The sequence below is a fragment of the Ursus maritimus genome, unplaced genomic scaffold, assembly GCF_017311325.1.
Source record: "Ursus maritimus isolate PB19 unplaced genomic scaffold, ASM1731132v1 scaffold_31, whole genome shotgun sequence".
NCBI lineage: Eukaryota > Metazoa > Chordata > Mammalia > Carnivora > Ursidae > Ursus > Ursus maritimus.
Genome location: NW_024425675.1, coordinates 13,652,537 through 13,671,426, shown reverse-complemented (window position 1 = coordinate 13,671,426; position 18,890 = coordinate 13,652,537). Strand labels below are relative to the sequence as shown.

Sequence of the window (18,890 nt, the reverse complement as noted above, 5' to 3'; positions counted from 1 at the left end):
GATGAAGGAACAGAGACAGAATTCTCACAGCTCTAAGTGGTGGAACGATGCATTTTCCTTGATTCCAGAGACCCTCAACTCTAAAAGTCAAGGGGTGTTTGCTGATGAAGGTTTGCAACCACACTAGTATAATGTCAGTCATACTTTAAGCAATGGGATCAGTGAGAAAATTTGAGCCAGTAATTTCACTTGCAATAATAGTATCTCCTACTAGTATGAAAATGCTGAGTTTTCTTTCAACAGATTTTAGATAGAGAAATCATTTAGCAGTTGTAAAACCAGGAAATTTTCTTCCCACATAAATAAGTAGGAAGAAGAGATGTGTACTATGTACTGTTTTACCAAGAATTGTTTTTGCATGATGCCCTTTCCAAAAGATTTGTTTGCTTTCATGACAGGGTGATAATTCAGTAATGATGAAGGTGACCTTTGTAAGAATTTGTTGGCTATGATGTTAGACTATAACGCACACTATATAATCCTAGCTTCATGAGGCTAGGGGCTGTGTATCATGTCCATCACTGTCGCCTCACTGCAAGCACAGTGCTTTGTATGTAATAAATGCTGAACACCTTTTTTTTTTTTTTAATGAATGAATACTGTTAGAAATCACTGAGAACATATCATGTAGTTAGTAATATCCTGTGTGATTTTATACTTGACTTCCAAGAGTTTATAGTTAGATTGCAAGTGAAATTATTGGTAAAGCTTTTCATGTAGTATTACAGACCAGTTAAGGATGTATTAAGTTGGAAAAGACCACGGAGAAATTGGAATTTGAATTATACTTTGGAGTAGGCAGAGAAGGTCCAACAATATTATCAGAAAAGAAAGTAAAGCTATATTTGAGGGATAAAACTAATAGGGAAATCTAATTTGCAGGATAGTTGGTGGTAATGTTGATTAAGTAGGGCAGGATGGGTATATAGAAAGTTGAATGTAAAGCTGAAGAAATCAGACTTACAGGCTGTTGATCTTAGAGTAAGTATCCTGTACTTAGTTCTGGCAACTTACTATTAAAAGAATTTCAATGACGGAAAAAAAAAAAATAACGTTGCTTCCATCAGCTTGCAGTAATGGTAATATCTTATATTTGAGAGCATCTAACGGTTTCTAAAGAACTTTTTAATTACTATCTTATTTGTTGCTAAGAACAATCTTGTGAAATAGGCAAGGCAGCTACTATTACTGTTGTTGTAATTTCTCCAGTTTTACCACAACTAGGATATACAGCAGAAGTAGAATCAGGTACTTATGATGTGATTGTCTTAAAATTGTTAGAAGCATCAACTAAATAGTAATCAAAATCCTGTCATGACATATTCAAATTATAGTAGCATGTACAAAGCAAGATATTTATTCTAGGAATTTCAGGTCCTGTCAGAATAGAAAGCCAGAACACACTTATAAATTCTTTGTCTGATCAAGGGTTTGGATTCTAAGATTTTTATTGTAATAAGTTGAAGTATATCCTGATAAGTGATTTACTGTTACAGTGACTTGTCCAAAATGGGAAATCAGTGTGTTGTTTTAAGTGGCTACTAAAGGTTTTAAGTTTTGGTGTATAGATTATTTTAAGCTTTTAATTGAATTCTTTCTTATATATTCTTTGAGATCTTAAACAAGTAGGATTTTTGAAACATTGAAAATTAGTACAGCATTTGGAAGAGTTGATATATTGTATTTGTCCTTTTCTTTTTTTTTTTTTTTTAAAGATTTTATTTATTTATTTGACAGAGAGAGACAGCCAGCGAGAGAGGGAACACAAGCAGGGGGAGTGGGAGAGGAAGAAGCAGGCTCATAGCGGAGGAGCCTGATGTGGGGCTCGATCCCATAACGCCGGGATCATGCCCTGAGCTGAAGGCAGACGCTTAACCGCTGTGCCACCCAGGCGCCCCAGTGTATTTGTCCTTTTCTTTTTTCCTATTTATCTCAACCATATTATGAGAGTTTATGATTTACTAAGGTGAAAGTTTATGAAGAAATTTTTTCTTCATAAAAATCAATATCTTGTTATTTTCTTTGGAAAAAATCTGGTATTTGTTAAATGATAAGTAGTTGACGATTTAGCATTAACTTATTTTCTTTGGGCATACTATGTCCTTTTGAAGTTTACCTGTTTTTTAAAAATCTTAGTCTCTGTTCTCTAATATAATGTGGTCATACCTTTCGAAGTTAAGATACTTGCAATCTGTTTCATTGATGGAATTCTTCAGTGGTGATAAATGCTATGAAAGGAGATTCTGGGAACATAGTTGTTTGATTCTGACCCTATGTATTTCATGATTACAGATTTCAGGGAGATGAGTTATTAATATGAATAGATCATTCAAGAGAAGTTTGTTCTGTTTTCTGAAATATGAAAGTTATGAAAGTTTAACTTGAGCCCATGTGACTATGAACTGGTTGTTAAGAAATATATCTACTTCTAAGTAGGTTAATAAAATGAAATTGAGACATCTTTCCTTGGTAAAATATTTTAATTAGGAGTAGACTGATTCTGTAAACAAATAAGGGAATCATAAAGATATAAAGATTAATAAACTCACAAGAGTAACTAATACAGTATTGTAGACTAAGGAGAATATACAGTTATTGAACATACTTTAAACCCATCTTAAGGACTCAGGTTTATGATTTTATATAAATTGATTATCTAGGGTCATAAATGAAAATCATATAGGATATTGGGTGCTGCTAGACCAGAATATATCTTTCAGTTTGCTTCCTTGGAAAATCCTCTGATTTTTGTTTTCTTCCTTGATGATTTGAAAATTTGCTGGCCCTGTACCAGGATGTCTTTCTACAAAAGTCCCAGATCAAAGGCCAGAATAGCCATGTTCCAATTTGTTCCCCATTGAAAAAATCCTTCTATTATTATTAGTGTCCTTTGATTAATTTTTGGCACCATTCCGAACAGTTACCATTTCTCTGTAATGTACCATGTCAATCTCTTCAGTAGCCCTCCCTTTTAAAATATCACTTGAATTTATTAATGACCATTAAAGATCGCAGAGTTTCCCACCATGTCTCAGTTTTGAGTGCCATCTGGAAAGGACTTACACTAAACTGGTCTAAAGGTTTGATTCTTGAACAGTATCTAATGTAATGTTTATTTGGTTTTTTTAAAACATTAAAATGATTAAAAGTGAGTGCTGGCTTGCTCTGCCTTGCTTTTGTCTTTCTTATTTCAAGTCATTTGGAGTGGGCCCGTGATTGGACTTGACTTCTGAGATAAGCGTATGGGTAGATTTGTGAGTGATAGTTGCCTTGAAGACTCTGTTGTACACATGGTTTCTAGAAGTCATGTTTTTGGTTAAGTAGTATTCAGAGTAATTCCAGATATTCTTCTTTTAAGAAAAATTGGACCAATGTTAGCCACAAAGGAATAGCTGTTGTTTCCAGGATTAGCAGGCGAGGTCCTTTGAGTCACAGACTTGGTCCTAGTTTTATCAGTAATTTTTTCCTTTGGAATGTCATATAGAAATTGATTTTTCATTTTCTCAGCAACTTTTGCCTTTAGCAGTGTTTTATTGCTTCACGTCATCCTCTGCTTGTTCTCCTCATTTGGGTGGAGCAAAAGAGTAAGCGTAATGGTTTATTCATTCATGATCGTCACCACAAATGAAAGGTACAAGAAAGTAAGCGGAGTGTAGTTCAAAAAGTTTTATACTGTTACATAAATCATAGATTTCTGCTCAGGTATAAACTAAATAATCTTCGTACTTTAATAGTAATTTAATTGACCATGGAATTCAGTTGTTTTTGATAAATTGTTCTCATCTAATGAATTGTATAAAACACATTAGTGTGTTGTTAATGATACTCCCTCTTACTATGAATCCTTTTTTTCTTAGACACTTGTCTCGCATATTTACTTGTAAGCCCTTATGTCTTTTCGTCGTTCTTTGCACACACATGCACACACAGACATTCTCATACTATCCCATTTAAAGATTTGTGAGAATTCTTGGTCCTTCTACCCGTCACATCCCAGGTACTGGCTTATAATTTCTATTTCCACCGTTCTGTTCGCCCTTCTCAGTTAGACTTTTAGGTGAATGTTTCCCTGTTTTTCTGGCCTGTTTCTTTTTCTATCCTTGAGTCACTGGCAACTTCTTTGCTGATTTCCTTTCTCCTCCCTCCCAACAGAAATTTCCATGCAGTATCGGCATGATGGAGCTTGTCCAACAACTAGTAAGTTGTCGAACTGGGTTGGTAACCCAGGCTTTTTGACTTCTACTTCAGTGTTTTTTTTCTGTTATATTATGCCACTACTGAACCTCTAAATTTCAATTTTCTGAAATGCAATTGGTTCTTAATTGAATCGATTTTTTTCTCCTACAGAGAGAACTTGCTGGTTGTCCTATGTTCAGGATCCATATTAGAGTCATTGTGACCAAATTTTAATTATTTATGGCTTTTTAATATGGTGCTTTAGTGGCAGAACTGTGACTTCTGTTCCCTGTTGAAGTAATATTTTCAGAATTTGGTTTCCACTGATCTTAATGTTAATATGATTTTTCAGTATTTGTATATTGGCATTAGGTAGCTTTCTTGCTTCGACCATTGTATATGTTGAGACTATTATACTGAAGTCTAGGAAATGAGAATGTTTGATCAGGTTAGATGATAAAATGAAGTTTTTCTTTATAATAAATATTGCTGAGTATAGAATTTGTTGAGGTAGATTTACCGATATAGAGTTGCATCCTGTCGATACTTTTAGCAAGAAAGACATTAGAGAGGCTGTTAAAGGTCTTTTTAAAAGTAATTTTACGTATATATTTATTACTAAGAAAAATTGTCACCATTATGACAATATATCTAACATTTTACTTAAATGTATTAGGTGATAGATTGGCAAATGAAATACAATATTTATAAATTTATACGTGTAAAAACTGAGCCAAACTTGCAGTTTTAATGATTCAAACAATGATACATAATAGACTTACTGAGATTTTATTACACTGATTCAGTCTATGCCTATGTATTTCTTTTGTGTGTTTGAGAATGATCTTAACCTGAAGTCCTTTTTTCCTTACTTAAAAGCTTTCTCAGAGTTGCTGAATGCAATACACAATGGTAAGTTTTATTAGAATCTTCTCTGGTGGTTCATTTATCACAAAGGTTGCCTTTTATAGAGAACCCCAATTGAAAGCTTGCATGTTCTATTGATAAGATGAAATCCAGCTCTGCCATGAGTCAATTGTTCAGCCCGCTAGTGAAAAGTTTTTGTAGATTGCCTACAGGAGGATAATAGGTCAATATAGTTCATCAGTTTAGCTTTTATTGTCTCTTTGTAAGGCAAAATGATAATAGTGTTGTTCTAACTTTATGAAAGTCTTTTTTCTATTTTTGTAAATAGTTTTTCTAGTTCTTTTAAGCTCTCTTTTCTCAATGAAGTTAGTAATTGGTACCTATGTCAGGAATTAGCTGCTTCTTCCACAACTTGAAATGTGAATTTTGTTTTGGAGATTTAAAAAAATTAGTGTGTAGAATACTTTTATTATTTTGCCCCTATATTTAATATACTGAATAAATGGAAGATAGCCTTTTAGATGATGTCTAGTTTGGAACCAGGTTTTTATAGGGGAGTTGAATTTTCTGCAGAGTTGGGTTCTAAAATCAGGATATGAGACAAAAATGCTAGCTTTTTTTCAATTTTGCAATATAATTATAATGAAAGTCATTTTTGCAGAAATTCTTGAGTGTTTCTTCAGTTTTAAAGAACCATCTTTAATACTTTAGTGATCAAAAACAATTGAACTTAGTGTCTTTCTTGATTGTTTTCCGTTATTTATCTGTTCAAGATAGTTTATGTGATACCAGAAGTTTCTAGCACATTTTCATTAACTTTATGAAATCTCGCGTATTTTGGTAATGTGGTTTAATGTAGTCAATTTGTGTTGTGTTTGGATTATATTGTCAGATGCTTACAAATCTATAGCTAGCAAGAGACTAATGGCATGATGAGCAGACATAGACACTTGTATTGATTCTGAGGATGTTGGTGGTCAAGATGGGAAACCCATTTTACAAATTACTATTTTATTAATGAGTACATTTATTTATAATTCTTGCTTCCTCTGTGTAACCTGGAACTTCAGAGTCTCAGATAATGAATTTTCCAGATAACACGGAGCTCTTGAACTTTACATGTCTAGAGAAAAAGGGATTGGAAGCATTCTTGAAAATAAACTAAATATGTTACCATTCTTTGGTGGGGAAGTATAAAAACAAGAGCTTTTAACATCTTATTCAGTTTGTGTAGTTAAATCTTACTCTTTAATTTTGGACTATTAGAATTTAGAGACACGCTGAAAGTTTGAACAAAGCGTGTACTTGGAATAAAAGGAAAGTAGATATTGTGGGGAGCAATTGTGAATGAATTGCCACATAAATCCTCTACCATTATTAGCTGACAAAGTACTGGATTGTGTCAATTTAATGGGACAGTTGTCATGTTTTTCTGTATGGGTGAATGAAATGAATGTCATGGGATTAATAAAATGAACACAGATTTTCTTTAAAATTTTGTGTTTTACAAGATTGTGTCTGAGAGAAAACACTACAGTAGTGTACTCAGATACTTGTGTGTTCTTGGTCACATAATCTAGAAGAATGAAATAATGGACTTTTGTATTTTCTTTCTTCATTTTACATCTAGACGTTTATACCTTTTGACCTCCTTCACCCATTTTGCTTCCTCTCTCTTTCCCGTTTCCCCAGGCAGCCACCAATCTATTCTCTATATTCATGAGCTTGGAAATATTTTGGGTTTTGTTTTGTTTTAGATTCCATGTATGAGATCATATGGTATTTATCTTTTCCATCTGACTTATTTCATTTAGCATAATGCCCTTCAGGTCCATTCACGTTGTCACAAATCACAAGATTTTGTTCATTTTTATAGCTGAATAATATTCTGTTGTTTGTATATATAGCATATTTTTGTTACCATTCACCCATTGATAGCCATTTAGGTTATTTCCATGCCTTGGCTAAATTGTCAATAATGCTACAGTGCACATGGGATGCATATATTTTCTCAAATTAGTATTTTCATTTTCTTCAGATAAATATCCAGAGTGGAATTGCTGGATCATATGGTAGTGCAACTTTTACCTTATTGAGGAACTTCCAAACTTTTCCATAGTGACTGTACCATTATACATTCCCAAAAGATTCCCTTTTCTCTACATCCTGGCCAATACTTACTATTTCTTGACTTTTTGATAGTAGCTATTCTAATAGATACGAGGTGATATCTCAGTGTGGTTGTGATTGGCATTTCTCAGATGATTAGTGGTCTTTTTTTTTTTTTTTTCTTTTAAAAATTTTATTGATTTACTTGACAGTGAGAGAGGGATAGGAGAGAGAGCACAGTCAGGGAGAGCAGCAGGCAGAGGGAGAGGGAGAAGGACTCCCTGCTGAGCAGGGAGCCTGATGCAGGCTCCATTCCAGAGGACCCTGGGGTCATGACCTGAGCTGAAGGCAGACGCTTAACCAACGCCCAGGCGTCCCCTGATGATTAGTGATATTAAGCATCTTTCATATACCTGTTGGGCATGTCTTCTTTGGAAAAATAGCCATTCAGGTCCTCTGCCAATTTTTTAATAAGATTGTTTGGGGGTTTTCTTGCCTTTGAGTTATATGAGGGTTTTTTTGTTTTGTTTTGTTTGTTTTTTGTTTTTTTAAGATCTTATTTATTTATTTGAGAGGGAGCATGGAAGAAAACATGAGCCCGGGGTGGGTGGGGGGAAGGGGCAGAGGGAGAAGCAGACTCCCTGCTGAGCAGGGAGCCTGACGTGAGGCTCTATCCCAGGACCCCAAGATCATGACCTGAGCTGAAGGCAAACACTTAACCAACTGTGCCACCCAGATGCCCTGAGTTATATGAGTTTTTGAAATAGATTTTGGATATTAACCTCTTATCAGATACAGGCTTGTGAATATTTTCTCCCATTCAGTGCATTGCCTTTTTATTTTGTTGATGGTTTCCTTTGCTATGCAGTACCATTCGATTTGATTTTATTATTTTTTTATGCAGTACCTTTTTTAGTTTGGTATCCTATACTTGGGGTTTTGTTTTGTTTTGTTTTGTTTTTGTTTTGGTCGTATCCAAAATATCATGACTGATGTCGAGGCGCTTACTGCCTGTGTTTTCTAAGAGTTTTATGGTCTTACATTATTCAGTCTTCAATCCATTTTGAGTTAATTTTTGTATGCAGTGTAAGGTAGTGGTCCGATTTCATTCTTTTATATGTAGTTCAGTTTACCTAACTCCATTTATTGAAGAGACTGTCCTTTGTATATTCTTGGCTCCTTGTAAATAAATTGACCCTATCTGCATGGTTTTTGTTTTGGGGGGGGCGCTCTTCATTGTGTTTCATTTATCTATGTGTCTGTTTTTATGCCGTTGTCATACTGTTTTGATTATTACAGGTTTGTAATGTAGTTTAAAATCAGGGAGTATGAAGCCTCCACCTTTGTTCTCAAGATTGCTTTGGCTATTCGGGGTCTTTTGTGGTGTCATACAGATTTTGGGGTTATTCTATTTTTGTGAAAAATACTATTGGAATTTTGATAAGGGATTGTGTTGAATCTGTAGAGTGGTTTGAGTAGTATGGATATTTAAACAATATTAGTTATTCCAGTCCATGAATATGGAATATCTTTCCATATTTGTGTCTTCAGTTTCTTTCATTGATGTCTTACAGTTTTCAGTATGTAGATCTTTCATCTTCTTGATTAAATTTATTCCTATGTATTTTATTTTTTGATGTAATTATAAATGGGAGTTTTTAGAAAGATTTATTTATTTGAGAGGGAGAGAATATGCAGGTGGGTGAGCACAGACCCCAGTGCAGGGCTTGATCCCAGGACCCTGAGGTCATGAACTGAGCCAAAATCAAGAGTTGGTCATTTAACTGACAGAGCCACTCAGGCGCCCCCTGGGATTGTTTCCTTAATTTTTCTTTCTGGTTGTTTGTTTGTGTGTAAAAACACAACAGATTTTGGTATATTGATTTTGTATCCTGCAACTTTACTGAATTTGTTTATTCTAACAGGGTTTGTTTGTTTTTTTTTGGTGGAGTCTTCAGGGTTTTCTGTATATATCATCTGCAAGTAATGACAGTTTTACTTCTTCTGTTTCAGTTTGGATGCTTTTAATTTCTCAATAATTGTTCTGACTTTTTTAAAATTTAAATTTAAATTAAATTTAAATTAAATTTAAATTTTAAAGATTTATTTATTTATTAGAGAGAAAGAGAGAGCATGAACAGTTGGAGGAAAGGAAGAGGGAGAGGGAATCCCAAGCAGACTCCTTGTTGATTGCAGAGCCCTATAGGGAGGTTGATCTCACAACCCTGACATCACAACCTGAGCCAAAACCAAGAATTAGGCACTCGTCCGACTACGCCACCCAGGCACCCCTGGACTTATGTTTTTAATTGCAAAGACAAGCATAGGAGTGATACCTGGTGAAGTGATATTTTGCCTATGGTGGATTGAGGGAGAATCACTTAGACTTAGTTGGAAAAAATCCATGCTTGTGTTTTCTCTTTTTTTTTTCAAGTGTTAGCTTCTTCTTTAAAATTGTTGTAGAATACATACAAAATTTGCCATTTTAACCATTTTAAAATGTACATACAGTCCAGTAGTGTTAAATATATTCACATAGTTGTATAACCAGTCTCCAGGACTTTTTCATCTTATAAAACTGACACTCTGTAGGTTTTAAACAACAGCTCCCATTTCTCCCTCCCACCCTGCCCAGGGCAACTACCATTCTACTTTCTGTTTGTATGAATTTGACTGTTTTAGATACTTCATATGAATAGACTCTTACAGTATTTGTTTTTCTGTGAATGGCTTATTTCACTTCGTATAATATCCTTAGGGTTTATCCATGTTATAGCATGAATTAGAATTTCCTTTTTTTTTTTTTAAGATTATTTATTTGAGAACAAGAGAGGGAGTGGGAGCATGAGCTGGGGGAGGGGCAGAGGGAGAAGCAGACTGCTTGGTGAGCGGGGACCCTGATGTGAGGCCTGATTCCAGGCCCCAGGGATCATGACCTGAGCTGAAGGCAGACGCTTAACTAACTGAGCCACCCAGATGCCCCCAGAATTTCTTTTTAAGACTGAATAATATTCCATTCTATGTATATACCGTCATTTCATTTATTCTTTTATCTCTTGAGAGACCCTTGGGTTGCTTCCATCTTTTGATCATTGTGAATAAACTGCTTTGAATGTAGATGTGCAAATATCTATTCGAATCTCCATTTTACCCAGAAATGCAATAGCTGGATCATATGGTAGTTCTATTTTAAAATAGAGTGCCTTGCTGTTTTTCATAGTGGGTGCACCATTTTACATTCCTGCCAGCAGCGCACAGGGGTTCCAATATTTCCACCTCCTTGCCTACACCTATTATTTTGTTTGATTGTTTTTGCTATAACCATCCTACTGGGTATGAGGTGTTAAATGTTAGATTTACATTTTTTCTTTATTATATTGAGTGTTAAGCAATAAAAGCTTGAAACTTGTCCGTGGGAAAGGAAGAGAAAAAGAATTTACATTTCATCTTATTCTTCTATATTCATTTTCTATGGTCCTGTAACAAATGAGTGCAAACTTCAAACAGTATAAATTTATTATCTTACAGTCTGTAGGTTAGAAGTCTGGCATGGGCTCACTGGGTTAAAATCCGAGTGTTGGTGGGCTTTGTTTCTTTTTTAAGGTGCTAGGAGAGACTCTGTTAACTTACTATTTCCAAATTCTAGAGTCTGCCTGCCTTCCCCTTCCCCCCGCCCCCCCGGAATTGCCCCATCCTCTGTCTTCAAAGCCAGCAGTGTTGGGTGGAGTCTCTCTTAGGCTTCTGCCCCGTCTGATTCTCAGATTCAAAGTTTATGACAACTTGGATGATTTGATTGGGCTCTCCCAGATAATCCAGGACAGTCTCTCTGTCTCAGTGTTCTTTTTTTTTTTTTTTTTTAAAGATTTTATGTATTTATTCGATAGAGATAGAGACAGCCAGCGAGAGAGGGAACACAAACAGGGGGAGTGGGAGAGGAAGAAGCAGGCTCCTAGCAGAAGGGCCTGATGTGGGGCTCGATCCCAGAATGCTGGGATCACGCCCTGAGCCGAAGGCAGACGTTTAACCGTTGTGCCACCCAGGCGCCCCTGTCTCAGTGTTCTTAATTTAAATACATTTGTTTAGTCCCTTTTGCCATTTAAGGTAACATATTCACAGGTTTTGGACATTAAAGCATGAGCATCTTTGAGAAGGAGGGAGGCGTTATTCTGCCTACCATATCTGCTTCATGGTTATTTAATTGCCTTATTACAAGAAGGTATTACTGGTTAATCTAACAAGAAGATATAACATTTATAAATATTTATGCACCCAATATAGGAGCACCCAAGCATATAAAGGAAATATTAATACTTAAGAGGAGAAATATAGCAATACAATAATAGTATGGAACTTTAACACCTTATTTACATCATTGGATAGGTCATTGAGACAAATTCAATAAGGAAACATCAACCTTAACACGTTAGACTGGATGGACTTGAACAGATAATTTATAGAACATTCCATTTAAAAACAAAAGAGTATACATTCTTTTCAAGTGCACGTGGCACATTTTTGAACTTAGATCATATGTTCAGCCATTAAACAAGTCTTAATAAATTTAAGAAGATTGAAATTAATCACACATCTTTTCTGACCACAGTGATATGAAACTAGAAATTAATTACAGGAAGAAAACTGGAAAATTCACAATTATGTCAGGATTAAACAGCATTGCTACTGAATAATTAATGGGTCAAAGAAAAAAATCAAAAGAGAAATAAAGAGATACCTTGAGATAAAAATAGAAATGTAACATACCAAAATTCGTTGGATGCAGCAAAAACAGTTTTAAGAGGAAAGTCATAGCAATTAATGCCTACCTCAAGAAATAAGAAAAATCTCAACATAACTTACTCCTCAAGAAACTAGAAAAAGAAGAATTGAAGTCCAGAGTTGGTAGAAGGAGGGAAATAACAAAGATAAGAACAAAAATAAATTGGAGACTTAAAAAGACAGTAGAAAAGATCATTGAAAATAAGACCTGGTTCTTTGAAAAGATAAACAAAATTGATAAATCTTTAGACTCACCAATGTAGAATTTTCTCTTGAGTTCCAGGCTCATTTCCAACAATCTAATAAATCTCTGTTCCTCTATATATTCCCATTCAAAGCCTGCTTCTTCTCTTGTGTTCCTTATCTCTGTGGGGATTTAGTCACCTAAATCAGTTATGCTAGGGAGGTAAACTAAACTCTGCCTTCTCATTTTCTTGGTGGTTATTATTATTCGTAAAGGTTTTTCCTGTTACTCATCGCTTGTTTTTTCCTTTATGTTTTCACTGCCTCTACTTCGGTATTGCTACATAATTTGTCATATGAACTTTTTCAGCAGCCTTCTAACTTTCATTTCATTATCTAGTTGATTCTCTAGGTGCCACCAGAATCAGTGGCTTATTTAAAAATGCAGATCAGACTGTGTCACTGTCTTACTTAAATCCTTTAAGAATTGTCTGGTATTTATAAGATAATATTTTTTAGAATGACATGTGGAGTTTTTCATAATCTGCTACTTACTAGACTCTCCAGTCTTATCCCTTCAACTTTATGTTGCATTGGTATAACCTACTTGTAGTTTCGTTCTGTACTATTCTCTGCAAAATCTATAATTTAGACTTTGGTAGTGTCTGCTGCTATGATTTTCCTTCTTTCTTTATCTACTGAAAGAATTTAAAAGCAAGCATAATTGTGCTCCTGTAAAATTTCTTCTGACACCTTTTGATAGAATTATTAATTCTGAAAAAAACGCCACAAACTTCAGGGTTCTCATACACAATGTTCTAATGCTCTTTTTTCAGTCTTTATCTACCACTTCTCTAGACAATTTTTTTTTGTTTCTGTGATTTATATCTTAGTCATATTTGTCTTACCTTTGTGAAACAACAACAAAAAGTTTTCCATTAGACATTTAAGGTTCTGAAAAGTTTTAAAGACTGGATTATATTCATTATTTATTCTCTAGTATGTGATGCAAAATGTTTTGTTATATAGAACTCCATAAAATTAAAATGTTACTGAGACTTGTTTTAAGAATTTAGTGAAGGTGTAAGTACCAAGGAAGTATCGTGTATTAATTAATAGTCATAGGTGTTGAGTGTTAAACATACATCCTAATTTGATACATCTCAGAGAGGATCTTAGGACTTAATGGTGGTGGTTCTTCTGGGTATGTGTGTGTAATATTACATAAACTTTGAAATTGGTGCTTTCTGATAAGGAAATAAGATTTTCATCAATACAATTACCTTTAGGAAAACACTTCAACCAGTCTAAAAAAAAAAAAACAAAAACAAAATAGGTGTAGTGAGATGAATTTTATGTGACCAGAGAAATTCAGGAAAATTAAGAGTTAGAGAAGTAATACTAAGATTATTGTCTCAGTAAAGGAGAAAGAGAACAGATGGGAGAATGATACAATGTAAAAATCTTGTAATTTTGGAAACTTTTAAGGCAATTTGGAAAGACAGAATAGTCATTTAAATATTTATTTATTTGAGAGAGAGAGAGAGAGAGAGAGCCCATGCACAAGCAGGGGAAGGGGCAGAGGGAGAAGGTGAGAGAATCTCAAGCAGAATCCCTGCTGAGCACAGAGCCTGATGAAGGGCTCGGTCCCGTGACCCTGAAATCATAACCTGAGGTGAAATCAAGAGTCGGAGGTTTGACTGAGGCACCCAGGTACCCTCATTTAAATTTTTTAAAGAATAATATGTGGTGGGGTGCCTGGTTGAGTCAGTCTTGATTAAACATCTGATGCTGGCTTGGTCATGATCTCAGGGTCCTTGGATCAAGCCCTGCATTGGTCTCCGCGCTCAGTGGGGAGTCTGCTTGACCCTCTCCCTCTACTCCTCCTCCCACTTGTGCTCTCTCTCAAATAAATAAATGGGATCTTAAAAAAGAAGAGAAGAATATATGGAGGGTAAACTTTTAAATAGATGCCCACGGAGTGGAGTGCCTTGCATTTTGTGGCATTTGGTTTTATGCTGGTGCCTTGGAACTCGCCAGTTTGTCTAAGAGAGTTTAGATTTCATGATGCTGCTAAACTGTAAGTGTGACTTCTTGGTTTCATTTAATAGGTATATTTAAAATGCTTGTAATGATGAAACATTGGTATGTATACAGGGATTGTAGTTCGCATTTCTTCTTCCTCCTCCTCCCTCTCCCCCTTCTTCTTCTTCTTCTTCCTCTTCCTCTTCGTCTTCCTCTTCCTCTTTTTCTTCTTCTTCTCCGTCTTTTTTTTTTTTTTTTTTTAAGACAGAGTACGCATGTGAGCCAGGCAGGGAGTGGGGGGGAGCAGAGAAAGAGGGAGAGAGAGAATCTTAAGCAGGCTCCACCCCCAGCACAGAGCCCAATACGGGGCTTGATTTCAGGAGACCGAGATCATGACCTGAGCCAAAATCAGGAGTTAGACAGTTAACCTCCTGAGCCACCCAGGTGCCCCTGTAGTTAGCTTTTATAGTCCATTTGTAAACTAACATATCATTTGTCTGGTTTTCATTGTTCTGTTTCAGGTATGATTTTTAACTACTTATTTACCAGTTTTTCTTAGTAGACTATAAACTCATTTAGAGTAGTTTTATTCATCTTTATTTCATTGGCATTTAGCTCATCATCTACTTGATGTTTCATAAATGTTGAATGAATAAATCATTGTCGGTTGCTACACAGTCTTGGAAGAGGTTTCATTTTTGGTATTATGTTCATTTTCTTTGGGAATTAAAATTTGCATTAGGCATGTTTCTCTCAGAGTAGTAACTTGGTTCTTTGCTGCAATAATGGAATTTGTTCATTCGTTTGTCTTGGCAATTCTCATTTTTAATACAATTTTGAAATAGTAGATTAAAGTAGCTAAAGAGCTTAGATCTATTTTCACCAGCAGTATATTGCTAATTGATTTCTGTGCCCCGTTTACTGTGCTTTTAAATTTTCTTTAATTATGGTGCTTATAGTTTGTCATGACCATGCTCATTAATCAAATCTCATTTGATGGAGGAGGCAAAGTAGTGTCAACCAATTATTCATAAATACCTGCTATAGGATTGAGAATAAGTATGGATGCTAATTGATTTTACGGGTGAATGTTCTTCCTCAAGAGTGGAATCCTACTCAGGTTTGTCATAATGGTTTGTAGGAAACTAGATCTTTGTTCTTTACATGTGTCCCCTCTTCATTTCAGGGAAGCTTTAAGAAGGTAGAGGTCTAAGAACAGAGATGAGCAATTCTCAGTCATAACCACATCCTATTAATCATTTGAGATTCACTGTACATAATGAGATATTACTGATAGGAGAAGTTGTTACTATGAACAGTGTGGAGATTGAGAACCATCGATCTAGATCATTCTAGATCTAATTTCCTTTTATTCACAATAGACTTGATTTTCCTTCTTACTTGATATAGTTGGGGTATTCTTTATTTTTATACAATACATTGTTATATTCCAGGATGCAACAAATGCTACTGTTTGTTCCAGTGTTTGTTCCTGTGCAGGAAGGAATTTGACTAATACTATGTAGCCTTGCTAAGTAGTGTAAGGCATGTATGATAGATAAGACAGTAAGACTTTTTCCATTTCAAATCAGCCAAGCTATTTGTCTCTTGGATCACTCTAAGTTTCTGGAAGATAGGGTTCAGAGACTCTTAAGTGATAAACACAGAAGGATATTAACATTTGGATGGTGAATCAGCCACCGGGGAGAAAAAGTAATTTTCAGTATGCATGTTAACTACTATAAAGCAAAATGAATTTATAAATGTCTCATTGAAACTGCAAGAGAGACAGAACCTGAAAAGTGAAGGCATTAGTGTAAATGGAAATGAATTTTTAAGAATTACTTTTAAATTAATTAAATGGTAATGCCATTAACAATCTATTTAGAATGCTGCCTTTTTTTATTTTGGTGAAAACAAATTTATAATAATTTAAAAATTTTCCATAATTTTGTTTTTTGTTTTTTTACTTTAACCCTTTTTTTGGGGGGGCTTTAACACCCTATAATGTCTTAAGTTTCTTAACTTATACCTGTCATGGTAGTTTTTAGAAACTGGTTATTAAAAATTCAAAATTAAAGTGTGTCTTTTCTTTAGACAGAGATGACAATTCTACACTAACAAAGCAGGAACTTAAATTCATAGGTATGTACCAAATTCAAGCATGGCTTTAAGGGTAATAGTGTTAAATTAATCCTAATACAGCTTAAAGAAACCTTCCCATATAAAGCAATAGCAGGGATCTGTAATCCCAAAAATGATAACTGAAAGGAATTCTCCTTAATTTTGGATGGTTGGTGGGATGGACTATCGTGTTCTTATTGTTGTACTTGTTTGGATTTGTCATATTGCCTAAGACATGGTAGGGTGGGTTTTAAGATTTCTAAAATTATTTACCTGTCAGAGTCTAGATGCCTAGGTCTTTGATTTTTAAGACCACTTTCTACATCTATGACTCCTCTCTCTCGCTGAGGGAAAGAAGAATCTGAGACCATATTCTGTGATTTATAATAACTTTCTAATTCTGTAATGTATTTTTCAAATACTACTGGATCAGTTGAGAGTGAGTGTGTGTATTCTGAATCCACTCTTCTTAACCAGTTAATGTATGCATCTACTGCACCACTTTCCCTCCCCTAAAAACCTCAGGTTCACATACTAATAAAACTAATCTTGTAAGCTATGAGTACCTGCACTATGGAACTTTTTCCTTCTCAACAGTTTCTTAGCCTTTTCTCATTTGAAAAGTATAAAGTCCTTTCTATACCTAAAATCACAGTCATTTACTTTGGGGAAATAATTGTACTGCAAATGGATCCTTTCAGGAACATAACATCTAAAGGGCTAAATATGTATATAAATAATAATTTCAAGACATACAGTTATAACTTCTTCAATGATCTGTAGTATAAAAAGAGTTCAAGGTCAGGGAAACTTATTTTTAGCTGAGGGAATGAGCTGTCCAGAGAATGTAACATTTTACCTGATGCTTAAAGAAGGGGTAAAATTGAGCTATTTGGAGATAGAGATCAGAGCTAGACTCGCAGTCCCTAGAATACAAATAGCACAAGCAGTGACACATAGGTGTGTAAAGTGATGGTAATATTGACATTTGACGTGAGATATATGAAAAATAATAGCCTTAGCTACTAGCCAAAGCAGTTGAAAATAGTTGGTAGTTGGGAAATAGTTGGAGTTGGGGAAAAAAATAAAACCTGTTGTTCAGGAGGGTTCATCTGTCTATATGTAGCATATGAGAATGTTGAAAGGAGCTAGAAAACAGAGAAACCAATTAGATTTTTGTTGTAATCTAGCCAAATGTATTGAGGGCCTGAGCGAGGGTAATGGAAATTAGACTAGTAGGACATACATTTCCCAAGAAGAACTGGTAGTAACTGTCAATGAATTGAACGGCAGTAGCTGGGGGAGGATGGGTATTCATTTGCCAACAAGCTGTTAGGTAGAGATGTTTAGCGAGTGAATGAATAGATGAGGTTAGAGTTTGGGCATGAAGCAGAACTGAAAGTAAATCCATATGGGGGTAAATAACAAACTGTGAGATCGTGGCTGAGCAGTGTTGGTAGAGAAGACAAAGAGGTTGGATCAGGTTTATTTTAAGATAGAAAAGTCTTAATAGGTGGAAAGGAGGGCTCTGGAAAGATAGGTTAAGATGCAAGAAATGAATATTTGATGAACCAAAAACACTGGACAGATGAGATGAACAAGTAGAAAAGTTTAACTTGAAGGAAGACAGAGGGAATAGCTGTGGAAACATTTAGCATAAAAGAAAAAAAATTAGTTTTTTTAACCTCTGTAATTTGGGTTAATGAACGTTTAAATTACCGGAAACTTTAGAAGTAGGTTTTACCCCCAAAAGAAATACTTTCAGGTATACATTAATAATTCGAGTGTGTTTACAAAAGTGTTGTCCTGTTAGTGTACTTGAGAAAAATGTCTTAATGATTACATAATAGTGATAAATAATGATACCTATATATGTAGAAACTATGCTTCTGAAATAGTTACTTTCTTTTGTAATCCTCAGTGTTTCTTGAGAAGTTCTCTCCTCTCTCCTTGTATTCTTTGTCAAGACTATGTCTATCTTTCATTCTGTTCTCTCCCTACTCCTAACTGAATCAGTCACCAAGTGGTACCTTCTAAGTATTTTTTCTAGTTAATATGAAGGTTCCTAGACATGACTTTTTATATCTAATTTATTACTTTCAGAATCTCACCTTCTCACAGCTGTGGTTTGGTTCAGATTCTTATCATCTCTTTCACAGATTGTTTTATTAGTCTCCTTTTGGTTTTGTCAGTATACCTGGAGTTGGACTGACTCAAGCCAATGCGGGAGAAGTGAAGAATGTCACTTAATCATTTGTGATTAAAACATTATTATCAAGAATGCCAAATGTTTTACTTATCTTATTCTTTCTTAAAGTAATCTTGGGAATACGAGATAATTGGGAAGTTGGTTGGTGAACCTGACATCAGAATAAGAACAATTAGATCATGTTTAAAGATTATCACCATCTTGATAGTGTTCTTTTTCTCTGTATAATGCAGTTGATTGCTTTCTTAAGCAGCTTCCTTTCACATTAATTTCTAGTCATGTGTTTGCAGAAGCTATATCCCAGTTACCTTGATGATTAAACCTACAGTTAGAGACCATGTCTCCTGGTAAGCTGGTTCTATAGATGGCTGAACTACTTTTTTCACACTCAAGAGGGTCATTTTAGTTAAGGATCTCTGGA

At 35.0% G+C, this 18,890-nt stretch overlaps 1 protein-coding gene across 12 annotated transcripts in view; it reads left to right on the top strand.

Moving 5' to 3' along the window:
• MLLT10 (MLLT10 histone lysine methyltransferase DOT1L cofactor) overlaps positions 1 to 18,890 on the top strand; it is a 245,007-nt gene that overhangs the window by 183,082 nt on the left and 43,035 nt on the right. For 9 of the 12 annotated variants that reach the window (XM_040645343.1, XM_040645342.1, XM_040645341.1 and 6 more), the window contains 3 exons: positions 4,153 to 4,197; positions 5,056 to 5,088; positions 16,234 to 16,281. In XM_040645343.1, the coding sequence (XP_040501277.1) occupies positions 4,153 to 4,197; positions 5,056 to 5,088; positions 16,234 to 16,281 (126 nt within the window). The remainder of the gene's footprint in view (positions 1 to 4,152; positions 4,198 to 5,055; positions 5,089 to 16,233; positions 16,282 to 18,890) is intronic. The other 3 variants (XM_040645344.1, XM_040645352.1, XM_040645345.1) reach the window with 2 other exon arrangements.